Source organism: Balaenoptera acutorostrata, chromosome 8, assembly GCF_949987535.1.
Source record: "Balaenoptera acutorostrata chromosome 8, mBalAcu1.1, whole genome shotgun sequence".
Taxonomy (NCBI): domain Eukaryota; kingdom Metazoa; phylum Chordata; class Mammalia; order Artiodactyla; family Balaenopteridae; genus Balaenoptera; species Balaenoptera acutorostrata.
The window spans coordinates 96,859,594-96,873,971 of record NC_080071.1 but is presented as its reverse complement, the minus strand read 5'-3'; the positions used below and the strand labels follow the sequence as shown (position 1 = coordinate 96,873,971).

The following is a 14,378-nucleotide window of genomic DNA, read 5'->3' as shown; positions in this document are numbered from 1 at the left end:
CCGCACAGGGCAGCAGCCCACCTCCAGGGCTCCAGACGCGGCGGCGGGATTGGCCCGGGAGAGGGTGCCAGCAGGAAGGACAAGGACGCCAGCCCCAGGTGAGGATCACAAGAACAGGAGCAGCTTACAGACAGCTTCAACGCCAGGGAGGAGACGGGGAAGCCAAGAGACCATCAGCCACCAGGACGACACACCCGGCAGGGACCCCGGTCCTCTCCAGCATCACTGCAAAGCATGCAAGTGACAGGGGCAGTGCCCGTCCAATCCCACAGGGAGACTGAGAAAAAACAAGAGGCAAACCCTAGATGGAAGAGTCAGCCTTGGGAGCTGGACGGAAGCTAAGGGAGACTGAGAAAAAACAAGAGGCAAACCCTAGATGGAAGAGTCAGCCTCGGGAGCTGGACAGAAGCTAGGACCACTGCAGCCACAGCACCGAGGCACACAGGGGCAGAGAGGCGAAAAGTAGGAAGGAACAGTTACGAGAGACAGAGAAGGCACCAGGGTATTTCAGCCAATGTCTAACGGATGCTGGATATTCACAAAGGTAAGGGCTTATGACTTTCCAGAACTAAAAAAAAGACACAGGTCTTCAGATTGAAACACCATCTTGAATACTAACAAGAATGAAAAATAAAACTATACCTAGATGTACAGTAATGAAAATGCAGAATCTCAAGAATAAGCAGTGAAAAACCTGAAAGTTACCAGAGAGAAAAGATAACTTTGTGCTCCAGAGAAAAGAAACAGCTGAGACTAAAGGAGTGAGCCCTGAAAGGAGTGAAATACATTTCACAATGAAGTCTCCCAACCCCTCAACAAGAGATTAGTCCTGCTTTTCTACACACTAATAACAAACTATCAGAAAGAGAAATCAAAAAAAACAACCCTGTCTAAAACTGCATCAAAAAGAATAAAATACCTAGGAATAAACTTAACCAAGGAGGCAAAAGGCCTATACTCTGAAAACTAAACTCTGAAAATATTGACAAAGAAATCTCAAGATGATACAAAGAAATGGAAAGATATCCCATGTTCATGTATTAGAAGAATTAATATTGTTAAAATGTCCATACTACCCAAAACAATCTACAGATTTAATGTAATCCCTATCAAACTCCCTATCAGACATTTTTCACAGAACTGGAACAAATAATCGTAAAATTTATATGGAAACACAAAGGACTACGAATTGCCAAAGCAATCTTGAGAAAAAAGAATAAAGCTGGAGGTATCACACTCCCTGACTTCAAACTATACTACAAAGCTACAGTAATCAAAACAGTCTGGTACTGGCACAAAAACAGACACACAGATCAATGGAACAGAATAGAGAGCCCAGAGATAAACCCATGCACTTAGGGTCAATTAATCCACAACAAAGGAGGCAAGAACATACATCGGGGAAAAGACAGCCTCTTCAGTAAATGGTTCTGGGAAAACTGGGCACCTACATGTAAAAGAATGAAATTAGAACATTTTCTCACACCATACACAAAAATAAACTCAAAATGGATAAAAGACCTAAATGTAAGACCAGAAACCATAAAACCAATGAGAACAAAGGTAGAACACTCTTTGATATAAATCATAGCAATAGTGTTTTGGGATCTGTCTCCTAAGGCAAAGGAAACAAAAGCAAAACTAAACAAATGGGGCCTAATTAAACTTAAAGGCTTTTGCAGAGCAAAGGAAACCACTGACAAAATGAAAAGATGACCTACAGAATGGGAGAAAATGTCTGCAAATGATATGACCAGTAAGAGGTTAATATCTAAAACACATAAATAACTCATATAACTCAATATTAAAAAAAATAAACAAACCAATTAAAAGTGGGCAGAAGAACTGGATAGGCATTTTTCCAAAGAACATACAGATGGCCAACAGGCACATGAAAAGATGCTCAACATCACTCATCATCAGGGAGATGCAAATCAAAACAATGAGATATCACCTCACACCTGTCAGAACGGCTATGGTCAAAAAGAGCAAAAATAACAAATGTTGGTGAGGATGTGGAGAAAAGGGAACCCTTGTGCTCTGTTGGTGGGAATATAAATTGGTGCAGCCACTATGGAAAATAGTATGGAGGTTCCTCAAAAAACTAAAAATAGAATTACTATACAGTCCAGCAATTCTACTGTATTTCTGATATAAATCCTGAGAAAACAAAAATACTAATTCAAAAAGATACATGCTCCCCAATGTTTACAGCAGCATTATTTACAATAGCCAAGACACAAAAGCAACCTAAGTGTCCATCAAGATAAATGGATAAAGATGTGGTGTATACATGCAGTGGAATATTACTCAGCCATAAAAAAGAAATTCTGCCATTTGCAACAACATGGATGGACCTAGAGGGTATTATGTTTACTGAAATAAGTCAGACAGAGAAAGACAAATGCTGTATGTTATCACTTATATGTGGAATCTAAAAAATAAACAAATGAATATAACAAAACAAAGAGATTCACAGATACAGAGAACTAGGGGTTACCAGTGGGATGAGGGAAGTGGGGAGAGGCTAGATAGGGATAGGAAATCAATAAGTATAAACTAAATACCATGTATAAAATAAATAGGCTACAAGGATATAAATATACCCAACTTATAATAAATTTAAGAATGGAGTATAATCTATAAAACTATTGAATCATTATATTATACACCTGAAACAAACATAATATTGTAAATCAATTATACTTCAATTTTAAAAAAAGAATCCTGAGGCCAAACCAAAAAAAAAAAAAAAAAAAAAAAAGGACAAAAAAAAAGATTAGTCTTAACATAGTTTACACTGCTGCAAAACACAGAAAGCAGATGAAAAATCCTTACAACATGTGTGTACAATGAAGAACATGCACAATGTTAATTTGGAACAAACATTTGTCCATAACTTAAAAAATGAACATATTGTGGCAACTGAAATGAAGAAACCATGGATAACTTTTTTAAGATTCAGATATATCAAAACAAAAGTAACTGAATCGTACACTGTAAATGGGTGATTTGAATCGTATCTCAATAAAGCTGTTATAAAAGTCAACGATCCGAACAGACATTTCTCCAAAGAAAAAAGGATGTTCAACATCGTTATTCTCAAGGTAAATGAAAATCAAAACTACAACGAGACACTGCTTCATACTCACTGGGGTGGGTACAGTTTTTAAAATGAAGAATAATAAACACTGGCAAGGATATGGAGAAGCTGGGAAGATCATATGTTGCTGGGGGACTGGAAAATGCCTTAGCTGTTCTGGAAGACAGTTTGGCAGGTGCTCAGTAAGTTAGAGACAGAGTTACCACATGACTCCCAACAGCCTCCTGGGCGTACATTAAAGAGAACTGAAAGCATGTCTACAGAAATCCTCGTGTGGGAATGTTCAACAACAGCTATATTCACAGTAGCCAAAAAGCAGAAACAACACAAATGTCCATCAATTGACACATGGATATACGATGGAATATTATTCAGGCATGAAGTACCAATACAGGCTACAATATGGATGAACCTTGAAAACATTATGTCAAATGAAAAAAGCCAGACACATATTTGTATGAGTCCAGTTATATGAACTGTCCAAAGCAGGCAAATCCAGTGCAGGCAGAAAGTAGATGGGTGGTTGCCAGGTGCCGGAGGAGCAACGTGGAGAGCCGGCATATGCGGAGGGTGCTTCCGTTAGGGGTGAGGACAATATTATGGAACTAGATAGCGGTTAGGGTTGCACAAGTTTGTCAATTCACTAAAAAGCACTGAATTGCCTACTTTTAAAGGGTTAATGTATAGGAATTACAGCTCAAAAAAAAAGATAAAAGCAAAATGATCTAAATCTACTATAGCAAAATATGAGGATATGACAAAGCTTGACATGTGGTACACAGACATGTATTATATAGTCTCCACACCTTTCTGTACTCCTGAAATATTTCCTTTTAAAAAGGGGGTACAGCAACTTTTTTAAAGTGTGGTATGGCATGAGGAATAAAACAGTACCAGAAAAGAAAAAGATCCAGAAACAGACCCAGGTTTGTATAAGAACATAAGCATATTTTAAAGGATCCATTTCAAATCCTGGGAGGAAAACAGATTATTCAAAATACCAACAGCCATTTGGAAAAACAAATCCGGAAGTTGGAGTCCATTCCAGGACCTTCCCACCTTCCAGAGTTCAATGAAATTTCTGATAAACAACTGGGTAGTCACATCCCTATCATCCTCCTCTTGGCAAAAAAGTTTGTGATGAGGTTACTCTAAAAGGCTCCAATAAAAACAACAATAGCATTAAAAATGTTGTGGGCAAATTGATTTCTTAGAAAAGGTTAAGTTGTAATTCCAGTTGTACCCTGATCACCAAGTAGTAGGTTTGCTGAGTACTAACTGTAAAGTCCTTTACACGAAGCATGTGCTTAAGTGCTATGTTGATTACACCACCTGGAACTGAATATCTCTAATCAGAAAACTCTTCACTGCGTAAGTTCTGAATAACGGGAAAAGAAACACATTCACTCAACAATGTTTAGCACCAACTAAGCACACAACACTGGATACGCAGGGACGAACGAAACAAACTGCAACAAAGCAGGGGATGGAAGTCTAGTAAGACAAGAGACATGGCATAACACTCAACAAGAAAAGACAGGCAGAAGGAACTCAGAGGGAACAGCAAAGAAATCTGCTTGCGTCATGTGAGAGACCATAGTAAGACAGTTTATAAGAGCAATCCCACCTTGCCGACAGCATGGCACTAAGGCAACTACCACACCTAAGAGAAGTAGTACACATTCTTCACCAGGTATCTTACGAGATTAAAAATATCTTCAAAAGCTGTTTTTGCTCTATAGTTTGAATCAGCTGAGGAAGAATCAGAATGAAAAGATTAATTAGGAGTATCTTCAAATGATCTAAAATTAGGTCCTAAGAAGCTATGTAGTGGATAGAAGAGTGATTTCAGGCTATCTTTCAAATAGATATCCTGAAACCATGTGATCACAGAGTGGGAAAGAGGATAAAAAACACCTCCCAAAGAAAGTTAAGAGGAAAAGAACATCAACTTAATTCAGTCTACCCACAACTGTACCTGTTGGTGGCAGCATCCTGAACACTGGCATTTTTATGACTTAATAAGCTATCTTCTCTTGTAACCTAAGAAAAAGAAATCATAAAAATTAAATCTCCTCAGTACACTCCAATAACCTATATGGGAATAGAATCTAGAAAAGAGTGGCTATATTAACTGACTCACTCTGCTGTACAGCAGAAACTAACACAACATTGTAAATCAACTATACTCCAATAAAAATTAATTTAAAAAAATTAAATCTCTCTCACGGATAATAAAGTAATAAATTTACATTCCTTTCCACTAAAAATAGAAGTATCTGTTTGCTTCAGTTCCAGAAAGAGGTAACCATACCTTATCTATGGAAATATAGGTACTGTACCCAGCACAATCCTATCCCTCGCCCAAATTCATACTCCAAGTTTCCACTTCAATATGTTGGTCTACGAATCCATACGCTTTACTAGACAGCTCTAAATCATTTAAGACACAATGGTATGTTAGTCGATGTACACAGAATCCAAAAAGATTCAATGCCAGAATTTTTCAAATTTACATGATAAAAAGAAGAAACAGACGTTAAGCTGCGTATCTGGCTTTTTGTTTTTCCCTGAGTAGAAGGAATATTTCAGAGGAGAATTCTAAAAAATCTTTCTGAAGAGGTCAGTTAGTTTTTCCCCTCAACTTTATTGAGGTATCATTTACATACAGTAGAATGCACACATTTTAAATGTACGGTTTGGTGCATAATCAACACTACAATCAACATATGTAACACTTCTACTACCCCAAATGTTCCCTTGAGGCTTCCGATGCAGTCCCACCAAAAACCCACACACGTGGCCAGCAGTGATCTGTGCTTTCCATAGTTCCATGTAAATGGAATCGTAACATCCTTCTGTGGCCCCCTCTTTAGAGTAACAGGATGTTTCTGAGGTTCCCCCACGGTGTTGCATGTGTCCCTAACGCGTTCCTTTTTGCGTGCTGAGTAGCTTTCCACTGTATGGATACACCCCGATTTGTTTACCTGTTTACTTGTTGATGGACATTTGGACGGTTTCTAGTTTTTACCTATTACAAACAAAGGTGCCAGGAACATTCATGTACTAATACCTGTGTGAACCTACGCTTTTATTTGTCTTGAGTAAATACCTAAGAGTGGGGCTGCTGGGTCATATGCTAAGTGTACATTCAATATTTTACCAACTCTTTTTTTAAAATTAATTAATTTTTGGCTGCATTGGGTCTTCTTTGCAGTTGCGTCGAGCGGGGGCTGCTCTTCGTTGTGGCGCACGGGCTTCTCATTGCGGGGGCTTCTCTTGTTGCGGAGCACGTGCTCTAGGCGCACGGGCTTCAGTAGTTCTGGCGCACGGGCTTAGTAGCTCCACCACATGTGGGAACTTCCGGGACCAGGGATCGAACCTGTGTCCCCTGCATTGGCAGGCGGACTCTCAACGACTGCACCACCAGGGAAACCCTTACCAACTCTTATAAAGTACTTGGAACATTTTATGTTCTTACCAGCTGCGTGCATTGCAGGCCGTCCATCACTGCCCACACGGGCGTGTCAGTTGTTAACTTTAGCTATGAATTACAATGTTAGCTGTAGACTTTTTTCATAGATACCCTTTATCAGGCTGAAGTTCCATTCTATTCCTAGTTTGCTGTGAGCTTTTATCATGAACAAGTGTTAAATAACGTGAAATGCCTTCTCCAAATAAATTGAGACAATTTTCCTTATTTTCTAATATGTTGTACTATACTGGTTTTTGAACAATAAACCAACTTCTTTCCTGAGATAAACCCTACTTGGCCATGGTGTACTATCCTGTTTATAAGCTGTTCAGTATGATCTGCTTCTACTCTGTTAAGGACTTTTGAGTCCATGTTCAAGAACAGTCCTGGTCTGTAGCTGCTTTTCTTGTACTCCCTCCCTCTGGCTTTGGTGTCAGGCTGAGACTAGTCTCATAAAACGAGTTGGGAAGTGCTCCCTGCTCTCCTAATTCCTGAAAGAGCTTGTGTAGAACGGTCATTACTTCTTCCTTAAATGTTCAGTAGACCTTAACAACGAAGGCATCTGGTCCTGAATTTTTCTTTGTGGGATGATTTTAACTATAAAACAAAATCTTTCATTTAGGGCTATTCAAGTTATTTCTCTCTTGTTCAAGTCAAAACAGATCCAAAGTACAACTGAAACGTGAGGTGACGAAAAACTGTCACCACCACTGCTGCTACAATAGGCGGTGTCAACATCGGGATCAACACTTACTAAACACTAATTCTGTGCCAGGAGCCATTCTGTGGCCTTTACCTTTATCATTTTATTTCATCCTTATAACCCACCTTAGGAAAGGTATTACCATCACCCCTTTTTAAACATAATTAAACTGAGGCTCAGGGAAATCAACTAACTTGCCAAGTCACAAAGCTAATCGGCGACTAGCTACTAGTAGATTAGAAACAGGATTCAAACTCCAGTTGTCTGATTCCAGAGCCTGTACTGCCATATTTTATATTTGTTTTTATATACAAATATTATGTTTTATGTTTACACTAGGGTGAGAAGGTACATAAAATGCACGAACGATATTCCTCAAGTCCTCTCAGTTCTCCTCAAAGCTTGTGCCTGGGAACACAATGGGTAAAGAGCCCCTTCTCAGCAACAGGATTATTTTGAAATCCTAGTTGACAACAGGACTTGGTGAGACAGGCTTCTGTCCTGTTTCAGCGCAGAGGATAACCTGAAAGTTGGGGAGGGCCAAGGAAAAGCTGATTTTGAGAGCATGGACGCCATCAACTTCATGGGGGCTGGTCCCTACCCACTGCACCCTCATGAGACGACACAGCCAACTCTTCGCCTTACAACCATCACTCTGTTGCAAATAACATCACAATTTTGCTGAACTGGGGGTAGATGGGTGGTGGGGAACAATGAATTGATAAAGAAAGACCTAAAGTCATAGACTTAATATTGACAGGAACCTAAAAATCACTATAGCGTTTCCAGCTGTAAAAGTGACGAAGATTAGGGACGCACTTCTGCAGGAATTTGGCTTTTAGCTTCTTACACTGTAGAGCAGCATCTTTACTCTTTTTCTCCTGTGACTCCCCCCTCTTAATCTTGCCTGAGTAGAATTGGAGTTGGGAAGGCATCTGCCACCTTTGTTTTGTCTTTTTTCCCTTTTTTTGGGCATGCGGGATCTCAGTTCCGCGACCAGGCGTGGAACCCGCACCCTCTGCGGTGGAAGCGCGGAGTCCTGACCACCGGGCTGCCGGGGAAGTGCCGGCATTGCCAGCTTGCGTGTGCTTCCTGGTACTATTCTCTCTAATCACTGGCCAAGTCACTCATGTCTACCGTTCGTGTACTTTCTTTGTTCTACAGGGTCTCCTTCCACTTCACCAGAACCCTAGTAAAGGCAGCTTACCTTCTGCACTGCTTCTACTTGAGCCTTCAAAATGTTACTCTTCAAGTCAGGAGGAACTCTCCTGGCATTCAGTGCTGGGCTGTCAATGGCATTATTCAGACATTTCTCAGTTAACTTCACCACTTCCTCCTAGATATTAAAAATATACTGTAAGCAACTCTGAGAGCATATAACTAAATGGAAACAGAAAAGGACTGATGAAAGTTCATATTCAGACAATCAGGGAATCACGTGTCTCAGGCAGTCATATCCTACTCCAGGAAGAGTCGACTCTTACATGGGGTTTCAAACTAAGGCGCAGTAATCACAAACAAGAACTATGGCTTGGCAGGGACCCCTGGAAATCATCTAGCCCAATTTCCTGTCTTTAAGCAACTGAATAACTAACGATACCATCCTGGACAAATGCCTGAAATAAACCACAGACTGTGTGCCTTCTGCCGCAATTAATTTCAATTGGGTTTTAGGTCAGGCCCTACGCAGGCTAATCCCTGTGGTTCTGGAACTGTCACCGGGTAGATGACTGTGTCTGAGATTATGTTACATGGCCAGAAGGAGGTCCCTATCAGGTAAAGACTTATGAAAATGATAAAATAAAGCACAAGTCCACTCAATGAAGATCATAATTGAAACAATATAAATTAACTATTATGAAAAGAAATGGGAGAAAGCAAATTAATAAGTTTAAATTATCTGCACTACAACTGATATTTTACCTGACTTGAATGACAATCAATAATAACAACAACTACCATTATCATTACTATGGTTACCATTTAACACTGGGCTAAATAACAAACTCACTCTAAAAACTTTCTTCGTCTCAGATACAGCTTTTGTTCTATAAAACAGGCTAGCTGCCACGTATGGGATTACATACTGCACCGCTCTTTCAGGTTTGAAAATATTTAACTAATGTGCTTATTCTAATCTGGCTTTTCTAAGTGTGGTCTCCACACATCTGCCTCTGGGTGGGACCCCAAAATGTGAATGTTTAACAAGCTTCCCTGCGTGATTCTGACACCTCTAAACGTTTAAGAATCACTACTTTGCACTAGACTGTAACTTCCTAGTCTTTAGAATGGTTCCCAGCAAGTGAAAGAAGACCTGATATCCTTTTTCAACCATGCCTAGTTCACACCACATGATCCAGCAATCCCACCTCTGGGCATACGTCCAAAGGAAAGAAAATCACTATCCCGAATAGATCTGCACCCCCAGGTGCACTGCAGCCAAGACATGGAAACAACCGCAGGGCCCATCAAAGATGATGAAAAGGATGTAAAGTACACACACACACACACATACACATAAATACACACACACAAGGAAATACTGTTCAGCCTTTAAAAAGAAGGAAATCCCGCCATTTCCAACAACCCAGATGAAGCTGGAGGCCTCGTGCCGAGTGAACCAAGCCAGATAGAGAACAACAAATACTGCACGGCACTACTCAGATGTGGGACCTAAAAAAAAATTCTAAATCAGAAACAGAGAGCAGAATGGTTGCCAGGGACTAGGGGGTGGGATAGCAGAGGGAGGTTGGTACAAGTTATCAGATGAATAAATCCTGAGGACCCAATGTACAGCATGGTGACTACAGTTAATTATACTGTTTTTTACACTCGAAATTTGCTGAGACAATAGATCTCAAGCGCTCTCACTAAAAAAACAAAACAAAATGAAAAGGTAACTTATGTGAGGTGACAGATATGTCAACTAATTGGACTGTAGGAATCATTTCACAATGTATACTTACACCAAATCATCAAGGTGTACACTTTAAAGATATTTAAATTTTATTTGTCAATTATACCTCAGTAAAGCTGGAAAAATATCATGGCTAGTTCAAATGCTTTGACATTTTCTTTTCAGAGACAATTACATTGCAGACTTGAGATTATTTGCTAATCATTTATATTTGCACGTCACAGGATTCTCAGAGCAACTTGCCTCTGATACAGGCAAGTATTTATCTTCCTGCCTATATTAAAAACAAAAACAAGAATTCAACACACGTATCACAGGTAAAAGTACCCGTGACTGTTACCATCTTTCTGGAAGGCAATTTTGCAAAAGTACCAAAGGCTTTTAAATTATTCCTGGAGTTTGACCTAACGCTGTGCCGCACCATGCGGCTTGCGGGATCTTAGTTCCCAGACCAGGGACTGAACCCGACCCAGGCAGTGAAAGTGCAGAGTCCTAACCACTGGACCACCAGGGAAGTCCCAAAACTAACACTTCTACTTCCCAGTAAAATAATCAAAGATGATGGCAGATACTTACTTATAAGACTGCCAGAGCACTGATTATGACGGTGAAAATTGGCAACAATCTAAATGACTAACAGGAGACTGAGTAAATGCAGTGATGATATATGCATGCCATTTAACTACCATCGGTAATATGTTATTGAAATAAAGAGAGTTATAATGGATTAGTTATAAAAAACAGTGTTATTGCATTTTTATTAAAAAAAAATATATATATCACATTTCAAGGTTTGGTTTAAAATGTTAACCATAGTTGCCTCTTAGTACTGGGATAATGGAGGTTGGATAATGTCCTGCTTTTTAAAATCTTTATGTTGTGTTACTACGCTGCTGATATGTCTGCCTTGGATGGCCAAAATGTGCAAACAGAAGACCGAAAGAACTAAAAAGACACCCTGATTCCTAAACACCCCAAACGTGACTGGACACTCAAACTCTCCTGTAGAGCCGTCCTTGCTGCCATCAGAGTCAGCTTAGTTAGGAGCTTAAGTCGGGTTAAAGTCATCCAAAGACTGCTTCAGTTTGTTACCAAGCAAGGGGTCATGCGCTCGCAGCACAGAAAGCCAAACTCTGACAGCGGGTGTTTGCAGCAAAGTAGGGTGCCAAGCAAGGAGAACAGGCAGCTCATGCGCAAAAGACCTGAACTCCCTGACGGCTTTCAAGCAAGGGTCTTTAAAGACATTGTTAGGGAAGAGGGTCCAGGATGCGTGATCAACCTGTGGACCTTCTTCTGATTGGCTGGTGGTAAAAGGGTGATGACTCGGGAACCTCAACCTTCTGGTTCCAACCAGTCTCGGGTCGACATGCTTGCGGTCAGCACATCGTCACCATCCCGCAGCGGTGGGGGTCTCAGCTTCTGCAGAACAGCTCAGAGATACGCAGCAGACTGTTCTCCACATCCCTTCAGGTGGACCTAGGAGCCCAGTGACTCTACTGTCCTAATCATTAACTGCTTGAGTCGGCTCTCTGGAACTCAGGGAAGGCCCAGGAGACTACACCCTGTTTCCTACAAACAAGAAACGGGGGACATGGAGAGGCTTTTTGTTCCTGGGAGGGCCCCACGGGGTTCTGCTTGGTTTCAGTCTCCCCTCTTCTTGGATCCTCCTCAATCCTGAGGGGAACAGGGGCAGGACAAGAAAGGGAATGAAGTTTCTGGATAGAGAGATTAATCATCAACTCAGCAGGGCCACTCAGTGTTTGAAGTTCTCAACCGTAATGCCATCACATCTAAACTCAAAACCACTCTTGAAACAATCCTGGCTAGAAGAGAAGTCTTATTTCTGAGAGCTCCTTCTTTAAATGGCTCAGAAAACTGAAACTGTTTAATTGAAAAAAAATTATATAAGCCTTTTAACTAAAGTGAAGTTCTTTTTAGTTCTAACCTTGGAGAGACGCAAAGAGTTATTTTAAGGTTGGTATGGTTCACTCTTTTTGAGAATTTAATAAAATTTGGACCCACTTTCCAGAAAAACGTATAAGTGAACCAAAGACAAGAACATGTATTCAATTTTATAGGGTTTAAGGCACTCCTCATAATTATTCATGGGTAGATCCATGATTTGCAAGAATCTTGCTTTAGAAGAACACATACAATTTGCCTTGTATTTTACCTAAATATACACAAAAGTTTTAACCACTTTATAAAGTTTCTTCCCCTTAAACTGTTGAATGTATCTAAATGAAGCCAGAAGAGTCCCTGAGATCATGATAAAAGAGATGTGAACTTTTAGAGCTAGCTTACCATATAAACTAAAAAATGCTAAGATACAAACAGCTTAACAGCCTGATTTCCAGACTTAAAAATTATTCTTTAAAAAACCGGCACCTGGGACTTCCCTGGTGGTCTAGTGGTTAAGACTATGCTTCCACTGCAGGGGGCATGGGTTCAATCCCTTGGTTGAGGAACTAAGATCCCACATGCTACACAGTGCGGTCAAAAAATAAAAATTAAAAATTAAAAAATTAAAAAAATAAAAATAAAAACCCTGCACCAACAATATTAGTATAATATTAGTAGCTATTCTTTAAGCTGAAAATGTCAAGGGGTAGCAGAATACGCCATCCCCAAATATGCCACTTTGGGGCATATTATTTTGAGCTGAAGGCAATTGAGAAGAAGCAGATACAAGAAACACTCCGTCCTTACCCTATTTGCCTAAAAGCAGGACAGAAATTTACAAAGGAGTCCCTCCTTCCCTCTCTACCGGGAAGGACAAATGTTAATCCCTGCAAACAACTCAAACCCTTATCATGAAAAGCAAGGATTTAAAGCTGCATAACAAGCCTTACTGCTGTTCGCCCCACCTTTCCTTGTACTCTCCACCAACTACACCTTTCTTTTTTCTGACTTTAGCTGAAGATGGTATTTAGCTGCAATTCTAAGCCACCTCTGAGAGTTACTCATTCTTCCCTGGTAGCTCCCACCTATACCTGAGATACACATATCAATCAACTTCTGTTTTTCTCTTGTTAATCTGTCTTTTGAAACAGAGGTCTCAGCCAAGAACTGAGAATGGTAGAGGGGGAAACTATTTCTCTCCCCTACAGCAGTTACTGTCAAATAGGAGATATTTGCCTTTGCGTTTGTAAAAGTATCATTTCTATTTACTACTTACATAATACACAACAGATCCCTGGACAAGGGTGACCTTTGCATGGCTAATGTCTGAAGACTTCCCCAAAGGGAAGTCACACCCATCACCACACCTTCTGTGTCCAAATTGAGGGTAGAGGGAAAGAAAGTAACCACTTACAGAACCAAACTATCAATAAAACGTTTGGAGTCACTTGTGTCAGGGACAGAATGGAGACAGTCAACACAGGCACACGAAGGACACTTAACCTAACCTTGCAGCATGTACAGCTCTCCTCAGAGGTCGGCAGAGGACCCCAGCCAAGCCCCACACACTAAGTCCGTCCAAGCCAGCTCTGTGCTTCCTGTTGCCCTAACTCAGCTACTCTGATCCAAATAAGAAAGAAGACCATTAGGCAACCAGGCAGCTGAAAAAAACAAAAAACTTCTGCATTTCTCCCATAAAACCCCTTAATCCGTCAGCAGCTTGGAACTTAACTGCTCCCATAGTCTTGCGTTTCCAGGCTTGCAGGTCAAAATCCTTGCAATAAGTTCATCTTTTTGCTTTGTCTTCTTCAGAGTGCAGATTTTGGGTTTTGCTATACTTTTTGGTTATACCCTATTAAGGTTTGGATACAAAGAAAATCAAAAGCGTAAAAACGACAAAGATTATTCCAAATCTTGTGTGGTACCAACCTGCTGCTAGATTACATTCCCAACAAGAGAAGGACAACCTGCAGGCCAAACCTGGCCCACACCTGCTGTAGTAAGTAAACCTGATGGGAACACGGCCATACCCGGGCCCAGTGGCTGCTCTCCCGCCACGGTGGCAGAGTCGAGTACAATGACAGAGACTGTACGGCGGCCTAGACTAAACTATTTACTGACCTTTTAATGAAACAGGCTGCCAACCTGTGGTCAAGAGAACAGTCATCGTGCCTGACTTTTAATCCTTTCCCTAAAAAGATGAGTGGCTAAAGACCACGCCTTCACTGTGCCCCGACCCCACTAACAAATGCAGCTTAGGTTTTGTTTCAAGCATTTT

The 14,378-nt window shown here is 40.6% G+C and overlaps 1 protein-coding gene across 3 annotated transcripts in view; it reads right to left on the bottom strand.

Moving 5' to 3' along the window:
- EPB41L5 (erythrocyte membrane protein band 4.1 like 5) overlaps positions 1–14,378 on the bottom strand; it is a 132,623-nt gene that overhangs the window by 14,613 nt on the left and 103,632 nt on the right. For all 3 annotated transcript variants that reach the window (XM_057551669.1, XM_057551671.1, XM_057551670.1), the window contains exons 19-20: positions 8,489–8,617; positions 5,082–5,146 (exon numbers count right to left, since the gene is read on the bottom strand). In XM_057551669.1, the coding sequence (XP_057407652.1) occupies positions 5,082–5,146; positions 8,489–8,617 (194 nt within the window). The remainder of the gene's footprint in view (positions 1–5,081; positions 5,147–8,488; positions 8,618–14,378) is intronic.